Source organism: Pelobates fuscus, chromosome 7, assembly GCF_036172605.1.
Source record: "Pelobates fuscus isolate aPelFus1 chromosome 7, aPelFus1.pri, whole genome shotgun sequence".
Taxonomy (NCBI): Eukaryota; Metazoa; Chordata; class Amphibia; order Anura; family Pelobatidae; genus Pelobates; species Pelobates fuscus.
In genome coordinates, this window is record NC_086323.1 from 25,204,794 (window position 1) to 25,220,508 (window position 15,715).

At 41.5% G+C, this 15,715-nt stretch overlaps 1 protein-coding gene across 2 annotated transcripts in view; it reads right to left on the bottom strand.

Moving 5' to 3' along the window:
* The window catches only part of FAF1 (Fas associated factor 1), a 241,721-nt gene that overhangs the window by 163,453 nt on the left and 62,553 nt on the right, over positions 1-15,715 (bottom strand). For both annotated transcript variants that reach the window (XM_063427802.1, XM_063427801.1), the window contains exon 3: positions 4,402-4,448. In XM_063427802.1, the coding sequence (XP_063283872.1) occupies positions 4,402-4,448 (47 nt within the window). The remainder of the gene's footprint in view (positions 1-4,401; positions 4,449-15,715) is intronic.

Below are 15,715 nucleotides of genomic sequence, written 5' to 3' on the forward strand. Positions count from 1 at the left end.
AGATATCCAAAGAACTATATGATGGATCCTCAGTATTTTCAAATACAATTTATTGGGTATTAAAATAAGCAAACAGTATACTTAAAATTGGGTACTGAAAATAGAGTGATAGTGAAGTAAATAAAGTACACAAATGGTTACACTTACCACCTATCAGTAACCCAAAAAGAAATATATATATAAAGTGCATATATGAAGAACAAATAGCAGACGCGCTTCGGCAATGTAGCCTTTTTCCAGTGTTGATGTTTCGGTATTCCTCCGTCGCTTAAATAATGGTATCCATCTACAGTTCACTTGTTTTACCTGTATCCTATTCCTCGGTCGGTCTAGTTCAGTAGTTTAAAAACAAAAAAACTACTAAATAGAGTCAATAGTCTTACCCTGGAGCTTGTTCCCCTCATCCAGATGAATCATTTCACCAAACAGTGCCCTTCTAAGTTGTATAGAACGGAACGTTTTAGTTTTGAGTTTTGAGATTTTAGTTTTGAGATTCTTGCCCAAACACCGCTGCCTGTGTTCATGCAAACAAGATGGCCGCCACCTCGTGGTTGTCCATAGGAATTGCAGCCACCCAGACGAACAATTAGAACACTGCGGTGAGAAACATTACAACTTGTTAACAGGTGTTAACAAGCTCCAGGGTGGTCTCTGGTTCGTGCGGTTCTTCAGTAATTGAACCATATAATTGGTTGCACGAATAGAGACTTTTATATCACATTTATTAAGATCCATAGTCTGTGAGCAGGAGGCTGGTAAGCAGACTCATCCAGGAACATGTGGCAAACTCATTTGGACAGGGGAGTTTGTCACACATCTTCCCCCTCTGGGGGAAGACTATACAGACCCCAGACCTCCAATCAGTCTGGGTCTGTGATAGTCTGGTGGCCTTTCCCAAAAGGCGTAGTTGTCCAGATGGCCTCCTGCCACAAGTGCCCATTTGTAGATCCAGTGTCCTGCGGGGAAACAGCCTGGATACACTCCTCCCTGGTTGGACCAAGTTGTTGCTGGGGACGGAGGGTGCGGTTTCCCTCATTCGTGCCTGGTGGGCAGAGGCCAGCGGCGCTCTGCCCCATAGCCAGCAGTTCAGCTGGGTTGGTTAGTGGGTCGTCAGGCCCCAGAACAAAGGGGTAGGTAGGGCAGAGACCAGCTGCACTTTGCCCAGATGCCAGCTCTTCTGCTGGAAGGAGGTCAGTAGAGGCCATAGTTCCCTCTCCTGCACCTGGACCATGGTTGGGGATGGGCAGTTGGGGATCTGGGTAGACTGCCCCGCATCCCTGTAGGGCTGGTGCAAAGACCTTAGTCCCATCTGCACCATCCATGCTAGGGGGCTTATCTCTGAACGACAGACCCAACTGCTGGGGAGTGGGACCAACTGTCTCCACTCCCTGTATAGTAACCTGCCGCTGGGGAGAGAAGACGATACGCTCCTCTCCCTGTGATACATACTGCCGCTGGGGAATCAGGCCGATCGTCTCAATTGAGCTGACTCGGTTGTCTCCCAGGCAGAGGGGAGGGATTGTATGTTTGTATATGGGAGTGTCGTGCATTTAAACTCTATTGTCATTGGTTTGTGACTTTGTTTTGTAGTTACCCACAAGGTCCATGTAGGAGTGTCCCTTGCATGGGGACTTGCATAAAAGGCTAATGTGACTACCATTAAAAGGGGTTCCTGCCTATCCTCAACATAGGGTCTCATCTCATGTGTGGGAGGAACAGCTGTTTCTACCCTGGGGATTGCTATATCACTATACTCCCCTGGGATTCTAATCACAAGCTCTTATAAGAGCTGTTTCTGCTATACTCTCTGGAGTAGGAGAGGTTTACCCAGTGTAAGCTGGATCCTGGTCTTGGGTCCAGGGCGGGTGGAGGACGGAGGGTTCCCAGCCAAGCTGTAACGCTGGACGTGGGGACTACAGTACTGATGGTGTCTGGTAGAGTGCTTGGAGTCCTCGGTGAGCACTAGGAGCAACGATTGATCACATACACCATATTCCTTATTAGGGTAAGAAAAGGGAGAAATATAGACAACATTAAAAAATCCATAAACTAATAATCTCATCCCGTCTTTCTGATGTCTGGCCTTGGCTTCTGGTATCCAGTACTCTTTTTTTTCAATTCTTGTTTAGTTTTTATTAGTTGTTCTGGCTGTCTTTATGCTGGGTTTTCTGGGATCATTCCTTTATTCCGTTCCTGGTATTCCCAGTCTCCTGGATTCCTTTAAATGTTTGTTTTTTGTTGCCACATCGGTTCCTTTGCCATTTAATCATTTTTGTTTCAGTCTGGTCCTGCAAGCAGTGGTCTCATTACCTCTGCTCCTTTCTTTGTTAGGACCCACCGTAATTGGAGTACTTTGGCGCAGTGGTGGGCTGCATACATCTTGGCCATTTATGTATGTACATGTTCTGGGTTCTGCTTTCTGTCCTGCACCAGTTCTGGGTTCTTTTAGTCTTGTCTTGTTTTCTTGTTTGGTGCCTGTTCTAGTATTGCCTTGTTTCTACTACTGGATCCATATCGGCATAACATTCAGCTCCTGGCTTCTGCTAAGCTGCATCAGGGTTCTGGTATGTGGCCTCACAAACGCTGGTGCTCAACACCAGGGGGCGTGTAGTAACTCTGCACCAGACCTGGATTGTCCACTTCCATGCTGAGACTCCTATCATCTACATTAGGCACACAGGGGTCCCAGGCTTCGGACCACCACCTGTGACACTAATAGAGTAAAAAAAAGTACAAAATATATAGAATGTGTCTACAAGACAAAGGCAATGGAGAGAAAATATAAAATTTTAAATTTTTAACTTTTATAAAAAATTATTATGAGTGGTATATCTATATAAAAAAATGTGCACATTCATATTCTAAATTTAGACCACTTGGGGAGAGAGTATTTACATTAAAAAAAGCCATTCATTCATTTCTGGCCAATTGTTTAAAATTATCTTCTCCTCTCCAGTGTTTCTGTCTCTTAAATACAACCATATATGATGGTAGAGAGGAGTTGCTTGTAGAAATCGGACTCCTAATATATTAATGCATTCTATATATCCACACATTTAGCACAATGTGCAGGTTAGGATACTGTCAAGTTCTGCTGGCTGGGTTTTTTCATAACTTGCAGTATTTGCCCCCCCCCCCCCCCCAATTTTGCTCCAGTAATAAAGAAGGTCATTATGCCATGACTTAATATACTACCCTTAAAGTTTTAGTTCAACTATTGACGTTCTACCAAAAATGTATTCACTTCCTGGTATTGGCAGAGCTCGTAGCAGAAGCTGCAAAATGTCAAAGAAGCTTTTAGTAAGTTGTTAGCACAGCTATCTATTTAGGCAGAAGTCTCATTCATCCTATGTGATGACAGGAACTCCTGCAGAGTCTGGAAATACAGGTATCCTACACCCTGGCTGGGCAGGAGTTTTAGGAAAAGGATCAGCAGCTCTTTAAAATAATTGGATCTCTATAATTAGCTAAAACAATTCTTGGTCTGGATAGAAGTGACTATAAAGCTAATCCTTCATTTTAAATGAATTGTTTTGCACATAATTTAAAGGGGCTCAAAATCCAACTTTGAGTGCATAGCGTACAAGCTTTGAAATAATTCTTACCGTATGAAAAGCAGCCCCACTTTGCCAACTCATTAAACAGCTACTCAGAGCTTTACAATACCTGTAAATTTGTCAGATTAGACCTGTGATGGCTAACCTAGCATTGCACAGGTTGAAGAACGACATTAACAATCATGTTCAGCTACAACAATCTGTTAAAAAGCCCTCTCCTACAGATAAGAATCTCCTGTCCGATCTACAACACGTGTAAAGTGGACTGTGATGGTGTGCTTCACAAATGAGCACCAAGACATCAAATATTCCAGATTAAGATAATTGCCCAGATAATTATACCTAGAATTTTTTACCTAGCTGTGATGTTAAGCCTTGGATGTTACAGCGGCCATTCTGATAGACTGGATTGTAAAAATGAGACATAGGTCTTGGATTTTACAACAGATATTCCGGTGAACTAGATTGAGAAACTAGTAAGCATTTGATTTTACAGCATTAAAACATTCTAGATCAGGCTTCCCCAAACTCCGGCCCTCCAGGTGTTGCTGAACTACAACTCACATGAATCCATGAATTAAATAGATAGGCTGAGAATCATGGGAGTTGTAGTGCAGCAACATCTGGAGGGCCGGAGTTTGGGGAAGCCTGTTTTAGATGGATGACTTCAGAAGATGATTCAGGCCCTGGATTCTATTGTTTACATGATGTAAGAATTACGATGATGTCACATTTCTATCAATAATTGAATACATTTAGATACTTTAAAAATTATATTAAAGAGTATATTAAACATGGATGACAGTTTATGTTCATAACCTGTGAATAGCAAGGACATACATACCTCGGTAATATACCATTTTCTTGCGGTATCACTCCATTTATTGCTGCCTGCAAAACAATAGTGAAAGATTAATGTTAGGTAACGTTATACTATCCCGCAAATGCCTAGATACTGGACATCAGGCTCCTGACCGTAATAAAACGGAGAGACATTAATAAGGCATTAATTGGGAAATCATATATTTATTGATGGACTATGCAAGGGCGCACATTAAAATATCCTGGCTCCACAAAAACATTATAGAAGATGTTGCAAGATATTGATCCTTTTTCAGCAACAGCAGTTCTGATGTACATCTTAATCACCTGAGCATTAAAAGGTTTCTCAACAAGGGGCGTAGGTACAAAGGAGTGGGAATCTCTAGGTCCTGTTATTGTACACATTGTGCGCAGGGTTGTCGGGCGTCAAACAGAGTATCCAGAGTGCTTGGGGATCAAGTAAATAACCAAGTAAATAATATGTTTATTGAATGTTTATTAACTGGGATATTCTTGCTTGAGTTGACTAGTTAAGTGAGGGCATCTCTGCAGCACCATAGCTAAAATGCACTAGCCTGGAGCACTGAGCATTTCACATATTGTTTAAGAACACTACGAAGAAATTCAATGACATTCACTTGACCTTGGGTGGAAACAACAGTGACTTCATGTTGCATGTACAGTTGCATATAGCCCATGTTCTTAGTACAGCTCAAAAAGATTAGGCTGGGACCACAAAAATACCAGCTGTGCCCCATGAGTGTACACGACAAAAAGCTCTCCACATTACACTCTGAAATATGCATTTAGCAATGCTGAGCACAATCGGTCATCAGATTACTATAGGCTTTATTAGATAGAGGAAATGCTGCAGGTTTTCAGAATCCCAATGACATTCTCATCACAGACATTCATCACATATTTAAAGCACTACAATACTTAAATGTATCCACAAGAGGGCACACTGAGAATGCAACCATTCTCCGCTATGTACATGTTTCTGAGAATTCTTTGAGAAAGGACAACATTTGTATAATGGATCTTTTAGACTGATACGGACAGGCAGCAAAGACACACAATGACACTTCACACATACATATACACATACACACAAACAAAAAGTCAATGAGTGTTAAGATATGTTAAGAAGAAATTAGGGTTTTTTTAGGGCGCGGGGGGGGGGTTATTCAGTCTTTTTGAAGCCAGGTCCCTAATTTTAGCCTGACTATTTTATTCTTTATTTTTGTAGTGCAAATATTAACATACATGCTCGTCATGCCACAACAGCGAATGACAGGCAACGTTGTAGGCACGAAAACATAGGCACCATTTTAGAATATGGTAATAGCATCACGTTAAGCTGGCACATCTAGATGGCTATTCCTTGTTAGTTCCTTAATATAAGCATATAGGTATACTGCCTAGGCATGTAGAGTGAGCGAGGAAAACAAAGGATTAAGCTAGGCATACATGTTAAAGACAAATAACAGAAATTATGCTTATGGATGATGATCGCCCTCCAGATATGCATGAGAGTAAATAAAAGTATAGAAGGTTAAGTATGCATTTGCAAGGTAACATGAAGTTCATGTAGGCATACAAGAATACACCTTTAAATATCAGGCTAGACAATGACAGTGTCAGAACATCAAGCGATAGAAAAATGTAGTTTTTTATCAAGTAAAAAAAAATGTGTTTTATTTATTTGTTGAGATAGATTTAAGAGGTAGGGCAAAATTAATATAGAGAAGCATTTATGTACGAATGGACAAATAAATACATATTTGCTTTAAAATTTGAAGAAGAAAAAACAAAAACAAAAAAAACATCTTGACAGCATTACAAGAAAGGTAAAAAAAGGAGATATATACAAATACATTGCTGTTCCAGGAACAGGTGTCTACTTCTGAAAAGCAGTATGGGCTACAAAGAGGACTGAATGTACATCGTTTGGTGTGTGTGCAAGGTGTGTCTGAGATTTTCAGAAATCGGTGACGTATGTGAAATCATTTGCTAAAGACATCAAAGTATTTGTGTGTATTGTTATGACTGTTATGACTATAAGGGGGAGAAGTGGGGAGAAGAGTTTTCAGACTGCATCCAGTACCCATAACTGTGGCTTTAATAGGAAGCCAGTGTTTTCACTTAAGGTACTCGCTCAGTCTTCTGAGTCATAACTGAAATATTAATGACAAATAACACTAATGAGCTGCGCTATTCAGAACTTCACAGACATGAATTCGAAATACTGAACACTGCTCCAAAACCTACAATGAAATTAGTTTCAAAGGATTTTATGAAGTCCGCATTTAACAGAATGTACTAACTACTATGAACAAATAACATTTAAAGGACTGTTCATTAAAGTGAGAATTCAGAGTACATTAAAGAAAGAATTTCATATACAAGGACAGAGTAGCCGAAACAAAAGCATAGCTGACTTAGAGAAATTTTACTTTTTGGCTACCCTGACCTTAAATTTGAAATTCACTTTGAATTCTCACTTTAATAAATAATTCTGATAGAGTTGTAAACTACTTATCCCACCAAGGCTTTATTCGGCTTCCGGCGGCAGCTAAAGTCCCCTCACAGATGAGGTGTCTTTGCACTCAGGCACGGATAGGTGAGCTATGGAAGGCCACCCCCAAGCTCTGTTAGAGTGCTTGCGCATTGTGCAAGACGTTGCCTGTTCCCACCAGCCATTGTTAAGGGACTGCTGGTGGGAGACGGAAAGATGTGGCTATGGAATCTGCTTCAACCTATGCCACATTTTGCCAAAAAGCAGAACCTAATACATAATCGGATTAAGAGTAAGGCCACCCCCTTTATGGCCTAAGGGTTAGACAGTGGCACCAGCGTTATAAAGATGGCTTGGTCCCATTTACTATCCGTATACATATTAAGAGTGGCAGGGGTGACCCAAACTTTCGGGTGTTCACAAAATGTCTGAAAAAGAAGATCTCATTCAGACTCTCTGAGCAAGTCAAACAAGATAAAAACCTCTGCTTTATCAATATTTTGAAGACTAGAAGCAGTAGGGGCTCAGAGTGGGGCCCATTTACAAGCAGTTTGACTTCTTGGACAATACCTGTAGATTCCTGACACCTTAACCACTACAGAAGGCAGTGCACCTAGATACGTTTTTATTTGATGATCTGTTTTCTCTTAAACTAATATTTAAGTTTTCGAAATTGCAGTCACAATCCAGTTCAATATTGGCACAGCTTAAAAACAAACAAAAAAAATAGGAGTCTGAAAAATAGTAAAGTCTGATAAATGGATGTTATTCGAAGTGATTTTTATGTAAGTGGAGATAAAAGCCTGACTGGGTAAGTAACATTACTGGCAGGTACAGTACTTTCACAATGGCACTAAGCTGTGAAAAATAGCAGATTCAAGTCACTGGATATAAATACCAATTATCACTGTCTGGGAAAACAAACACTCCAGAGACGATGATTCACTCACAGCTCACTGAAGAGATTTAGAATGTTTTAATTAATAATATAATTTTAAAATATAATTATATGACCACTAAAGTCATCTCAACGAAGTGGTCTGGGTGCATTAGATGAAGCCGTTTTGTAGCTTCCAATGCCACTCTATGAGGAGCATTGGATTGGTCATTGGCTTGATAGCAAGATGACATCGCAGGAGGCGGAGAGACAAACAGCACAGAGAGGATCTTAGCCCTTGAGAAAAGCCAAGTGAAAATATTTTTGTTAATGTTTATACTGGAAAGCGTGGGGGAGTTGGGGGAGGGGGGGCTTAAACTAATCTTCAGACAGTGTTAGGAAGACAGGTTTGCATAAGGTTTGCATAAGCTACACACCTTGCTATCAATTATACCTAGTAACCTTTACGCCGATCATAGTGGGGGACAGGAATTAGGACCTATTGCAGGGGAGATAGTGCTGACCTCAAAAGTCCCTTAATCATGATTAGGAGTTATGATTTATTGACCACTAATGGCCCTGACACTATGCATACCATGTTTGCGCATAATCGTGAAAATAAAGAGCACAAAACTGCACATATCAGTGAATGTGCAGTGTCTCATACAGATTCCGACCACCATAACCACTCAAGCAGAAGTGGTCACGGTGTTTGGAGTAATCTTTTAACAAAAGTTTGAGGTCTGATAAATTAAAATGTAGAAATTCTCATCTCTGTATTAATATCCGAGTGAGCATTTATACACCTTAATGTTGTATGTCCTCCACGTATCAAATATTACACTATTGTTTCTCCTATTTTCTCTTTTGTTCCCACGGATATACCTCCTAACTATGTAAGAAGCAAGATCACGAGGCAACATGTGGGTTCCTTGGACCTTTTATTTTATTTTCTAATCCTATTCATTACTTGCAAATCATTAGGCGCACCTGTTGTGTTTTGTTGTTTGTTTGTGTGTTCCTTTTTTAGGGTAGTGAGGGTGTCCCCCATTTTGAGTGCCTGCTGCCTTTGAAAACCAATTTCCTTAGTTTCTTGTTCATCCCTAACTCTGAATGTGTGTCCTGAACTAGATTGTGGTGTCAATTGCTAAATCTTTAATACACATTTAAACGGACACTATAGGCACCCAGACGACTTCAGCTCATTAAAGTGGTCTGGGTGCATATTCCCAGGTCCCTTAACCCTGAGCAGGTAATTATTGCAGTTTTCCGGAAACTGCAATAATTACTTTGTGGGCTAACTCCCTCTCTAGTTGCTATCTACCAACAAGCCACTAGAGGGACTTCAGGGTCGTTATGCATGAAGACATCGAGCGTTACCGGAATCCCAATACGAAAGCATTAAATAATGCCTTCCTATAGGGAAAATCCTAATGTGAGCATGGCCATTGCCACGCATGCACATTAGGTGTTCCCCGCCGACATAAGCCGGTGGGGGAGAAGTAGAGGTGGAGCCCGAACCAGCACCGATGGACATCAGAGCTGGACTCAGGTAAGTGACAGTAGGGGGTCTTAAACACCTATTGCACCATGGGGACCTTGACATGGGGGGAGAGAGGGTGCTTTGTTTTCCTGGCACAAAAATGTCCCTTAAAAAGAAAACAGAGCAAAAACGTTAACAAGCCGTAGATTATTTTCAATGTTTTACTGAAGCATGTAACTTCAATAATAGGGCTGCCTGTGTGGACAATGATGTGAAATGACAGCCAGCACATGCTACACACACAGATCTGTCCCATACAGCACGCTTCCAGAGCTCCCAGGCTGCAGGTACAAAGAACGCTCTATTGGCAGCAATAAAAGCAGTTTTCATCATGCGGAGGAGCCAATCTATACTCTCACAGCCTGCACGGTGACTGTGCACATTTTTTTTTTTCCTCTTGGCGATTATGCAAGCTAAACAGAGAAAGTAAGGGGAGGGAGGGTGGAGCTCCCACTCTGCACTCAAATTGGTAATATTTTCATAAATAAATAATCTGGGAACTTGGATTTCTAACGGACTGGAAATCAGAGCTCAGCGAGCTAACGGTTTCCTGAATTTAAAAACAAACACTCCAGACACTTATTTGCACATGTACACACGTTTTCCGAAACACAAACCTTGCACATTTGTGTTTTTACATGAAGATCTCGTGACACATGTATACATACACACAGCAGACATTTCATTTCGGGTCAAACGTACAGGAAAGAGACTAACAAAAAGTTAAACAATAAAAGTTGAGCAATGTTTGTAAACTAGAGCCGTATTAAAGGCCACCAGTAACAGTTTATTCCACCTACATACATTCATTTATAAACATGAAAAGTTACTGAAGGCAAACGCGGGAGACCTCTACCTACATGTATCATGCAATGATAAATACGCAACTCTGGAAACTGTCCGCAGGTGCCATCAACAGGCCAAAATGTCAGAACAGGTGTCTACATGAAAAACAGCTGAACCAATAATTGAATTACTAAATAAGGGTGAATTATTAAGGGACTCCTCATTCATGGGTCCTGAGGGCAAGCTAAAAGAGTGCCAGATAACCCATGGTCACGCAATTATAGTTTTATGGAGACACTGATAAAACTTGGAGCCACTGGTGTTGGTAAATACACCCACCATGCTTACTGCGCTCAATCAGAATTATTCGCACAGACAGGCCTGTATATTAAATGGGCTCTGCGTGTGCCTAAAAGTAGGCCAGCGCACTCTCAGGTCAGCAGTTGTAGTTAGGACAACATGTTTAGGAACACAAAAAGCCACCAGACTGACAGGGAAAACACGAGCTGGAAAGACAATAACTGAAGGGAGTGTAATAGGGAACAAGTGGGCAGACAATACAGACGGGGGAGAATGACAGCACTCGTAGAATATAAAAGAGGATACGAAGCAGAGGGGCAATTAAAATGGACGGTTTAAGAAAGCAACTAACGGTTTGGACGAAATGAGAGAACGAATGACTACAGACAAAGAAAGGAAATTAAAATGAATTAAAAAAGGAGGATTAAAGTTTGCTCAGAATTCCCAGAAACCTCCACAGTCACATTCAATCTGTCGGACTTCGGCTCCTAACAAATGAAGCTGCACCACCTTTACACTACTGATACTACTATGAATAAAGTGTGGGAATACAGAACCTTCATGTCCATCTATGGCACCTTCTAAGCAACAGATGATGGACAGGGGGCAAGATAGCCGGTTCTGTCACTTTGCCCACATGGCTTTCTTCAGAGCACACTCGGTGAATTCAGTACTGTGGAACTTGGCTGAACGTTTTTTCCCCTAGATCAGGGGTAGGCAACCTATGGCACTTGAGGTGTCTTTGCACGGCAATTGAAGCTGCCAGAGCTAAAAAGGCTCTGGCCTATCAGGAGTCCCAGTGAAACTTCTGATATCTGCTAATACAAATTCCATTACTTGTGAATGGGAATCCACACTGTAGCAGAGCAGCCTGCAGCTGCTGTTGCAGCTCCTGTACCTGACCAGCCTGGTCCCCACTGGAACCCAGAGAAGCCACCCACAAATATACACACAATCCGCACAAACGTAACACCACTAACAATCCACATACATGCACACAACCCCACATGCATGGTCTCACATGCAATACCCCAAAAAGCAACACACATACACACACTACCAAACACACAATGTGACATATCCATCCACACACACAATTCCATAAGCAACCCCCAAACAGCCCACATTCCTAGGTATCATTACAATACCACAAACTACTACATATACAATATAATAGCTTATATACGCACAAATACAACAATACAAAGCAACTGCAGTATAAATAACACAAGCAGAATACGGCAACATGCACCTCTCAATTTAAAAAAATAGGAGCAGCACGATACAGGACATCACAATCCTATTTTGGCACAGTGCATTTCGGCACGGTGCTGCTAAAAGGTTGCCTACCCCTGCTCTAGATCAATACCTGGTTGTGACAAACACTCCTTTCCCAGTGAGTTTGACACAAGCTCCTGGAGGAGTCTGCTTGCCAGCCTTCTGCCCACAGACTATGGGCCCTGTAATATATGCTGAAAGAGTCTCCGTTCGTGTATTTGGACTATATGATTCGGGAACCGAACAGCCGCACGAACCGGAGACCACCCTGGAGCTTGTAAATCCTAATTTGCTTTGTAGCAATTTCCACCGCAGTGTTCAAAGTGTTTGTCTGGGTGGCCGCAATTCGTAGGGACGACCACGAGGTTGCGGCCATCTTGTTCACATGAAAACAGGCAGCTTTTTTTTTTCTAATTTGTTTTACCCTTCATAAAGTCTAGGCTCCTTTTGGGGGATTGGGGAGCTATATTCACTCTGGGGATTGCTATAATCACTTTACTCCCTTGGCTTACAAAGATTGCTCTTGTAAGAGCAGCCTGCTTTGCACTCTGGACTAGGAGAGGTCTACCCACTGGAAGCTGGATCCTGGTCTCAGGTCCAGGGTGGATGGAGGACAGAGAAACCCAAACCAAGCTGCAGCGGTCTGTGGCGTTTTACGGTGGTTATGGTGTCCGGTGAGGTGCTTATGGTATTTAAGGATTACTAAGAAGCAGCGATTGGCGGAGGTACCAGGTGGAGGTGCCAGGCGGTCAGTCACACTGGTATTTCCTCCTTTTTGTACCGTAGTAGGGAATTTTTTTTATGCAGCATATTGTGAAATGATTGGGATGTTTAGAATAATATATGTTCCACCAAAGGCACACTCCAAGACAGATTATTAAGGCTATATACCTCCTGCTGCATTGCCTCTCCCCTGCTGCTGCTATTTTACTAAACACCACAATTACCGACTATTATTCCTGGTACAGATACAAACTGATACCAACGTTACACTGTGTGTCCTTTTTTGGATACTTACTTGTAGCAACTGCAAGTCTTTCTCTGCTACTGCCATTAGCATTACACCAAATATGTATTTATGACCGGATAGGTTTACATCCATTCAATTACAGTATGATTGTTACATTGGTACCCATTTGGTTATTTTATAGTTTATGTTATATTTATTTTTCTAGACTGCCTTTCCTTTCTTCCTATGTACTAACACATTTCCCATTAACATTCGAACTTTATGAAAAAATAGAATAAAATGTAACCTGTGACTGCTTGTACTTTAGCTACATCACAAGGCACAGGGCAGGGATGGCCAGAAGGTAGTCCATAGCTGCTGTAAAACTACAACTCCCATGATGCTTTGCCATTCTACAAGCTTAGAAAGCATTACGGAATGTTCAAGTTTTAGAACACCTTGAGAGTCTCCCTGTTGGTTATGTTTCTGTCACTGAAGAAACTGTATCCGCATTCTGATGACAAGTGCACGTTAAGCATAAAACCATCCTTGATTAAGGTACATTCAGTCCTCAATCCGTAACTGTCCCAGCCTCACAAGTGATCTCACTGCTGCACGTGAGTATATGCCAGCTCCTGTTTCAGTTATTTAACCGATTTTACGTACCATTTTTAAGCTGAATTAGATTTTTGGATAAACTATCAGCTTCCATAAGATCGCATTCTCATGTTTCATTATTGAACTACTTGGCAAGTTTGCTTTAACTGGACGGTAATACACAGAGAAACTGATTATCTGACCTTCATACATTTGGCATCTAAACTGCTCATCGGTGAACAGACCTCTCAGTCAGAACTGCAACAATTTAAAACCAGACAATCCATCTATTGGATAACGAACAGGACAGAACCCTATTGGCTGCATTTAGGCCAGGCCGGCTCTCAAACCTCCCTCGCTACATTGACTGCCAAGACTGTAACCGCAATAACTGCTTCTCTAAGGCCAGAGGCTTCTGTTTCACGCAGGTTATTTCTCTACTTTTTATTAAAGTAAAACCTTCAGTATCTTTGGCTGTTCTTAACTTATGTTATCCATTAATGACTAAAATCAACACTGCTTGCAAACGTTTGCCTTTTTTTTTTTTTTTTTTTTTTAAGAAAAAAAAAAGGGAAACAGGTGCTCCTGTCCAGGAGTACAAAACCCTTTTTGTCGGTGGATGTCTGAAACGAGCCACAGAGGAAGTACTAGCCGTACAGTTTACAGGTAGACAGAAGATTTGTACTCTGTGCCAGGAAAGCAGGACACGCTCTGATCAGTAAGACCTAAAATTAGGAATGAAAGAAATTTCTAATTAGCTGAAGCAACGGTTTAAAATCTTAAGAAGCACACCAGAGGCCTGGGCATCTCTGATGTATATTAAAGATCATAGCGAGATGGACGTGTCTGGCTCCACAGGCCTGCTCAAACGATCACATTTTTGTACAAACAAAATGCAGCCTCGTTCCACCTACTAGCTAAGTCACTGGAAATCGACTAGTTTGGTGCCACTCACATGCAACACACTGAATTCTTACAAGGTTGTCACTAAAGGGTAAGTGGCATAAAAAAGGGGAGAGAGTGGTTGATTGGTTACACTTTCAGTACAAAATGGAAGACACAACCTTATCAAAGATCATACGTTGATATGTGTAAGGTGTCCCATAGAAAGTTTTGTGAGGCCAGGATTGGCTGAAGTAGATCCATGTGAAAACTCACAAAAATATAGGAACATTTTAGATAAGAAATAAATATAATCAGCATGTGTTCCCTAGAACATACACATTATGGGTGGGTACTAACAGAGTAGCGGTTCCCAACATTTGAAGGATCAAGACATTTCATTATGTCTAAAATGTTTTAAACACCCCTGTTTATTTAATCTCCATATATTTTCTATGCAGAGTAGATGTGTTGTGCTCAAGTTCCTGAAAGTTGAACTGATTTTGGAAGGGCACTATTTAAAGGACCACTATCGGCACCCAGACCACTTCAGCTTAATGAAGTGGTCTGGGTGCCTGGTCCAGCTATGGTTAACCCTTTTTTCTATAAACATAGCAGTTTCAGAGAAACTGCTATGTTTATAAATGGGTTAATCCAGCCTCTAGTGGCTGTCTCTAGCGGACAGCCGCTAGAGGCGCTCCCGCGCTTCTCACTGTGATTTTCCAGATACACACATACTGGTACATACAAACACAGATACACACACGTTGACACACAGACGCACACCGACATACAATAATTAAAACAATAATAATAATAATAATTTCCTGGGGGAGGTGGGGAAGGAGTGGTTCTACGATGTTCACACACTATGTCAAAGGGTTCCACAGGAAAAATTAATTAGGAACCCCTGCCTTAAAGGAATGCAGTAGACCCTCAAGATTAACCTGTAATGCTATGCAGCAATTAAAAAATATGCTTGCCGTGCATATAAAGACAAAACAATCACAGTTGTCCACTAAAGTAAGAATTCAAATTCAATTTAAAGGAAATTTCTAATTTAAAGGAAATTTCTAATTTAAAGGAACACTACAGTATCAGGAATACAAACATGTATTTCTGAAACTATAGTTCTAAGATCGCCGTTTAGGTGGCCGTCCCACTCTCCCTGCCGTGAAAAGGTGATTTACTCACCCTTTTTTCCAGCTGGTCCAGCATGGCTGGCCATTAGACTACCAAATAGACCCAGATAGTTTAGTGAGATGTCCCCTGAAGTTGGCCTACCAAGGTCCTAGTGAGACTTCTTCAAACGTTTGGCACTAGCAGTGATTGCAGTAGGTAATGAGGGACAGTCCTCAATTTCCTAATTGCTGCACTTGGGGATAGGGATCTCCAATCAATTCCTTCTGCTGATTGGGAAGGGAAATCTGCACTGGGCCAAAGCAGTCCACAGAAGCCACCACTGGTCCCCAGGTAAACCACCTCCACCAAATGCACATACAACCAATAGCCCACACGCAAAGAAACAGCCTTCACATACACAACACCACGGACGACCCACATACACAACCCCACAGGCAGCCTCCAACATGCAATGCTTCATATA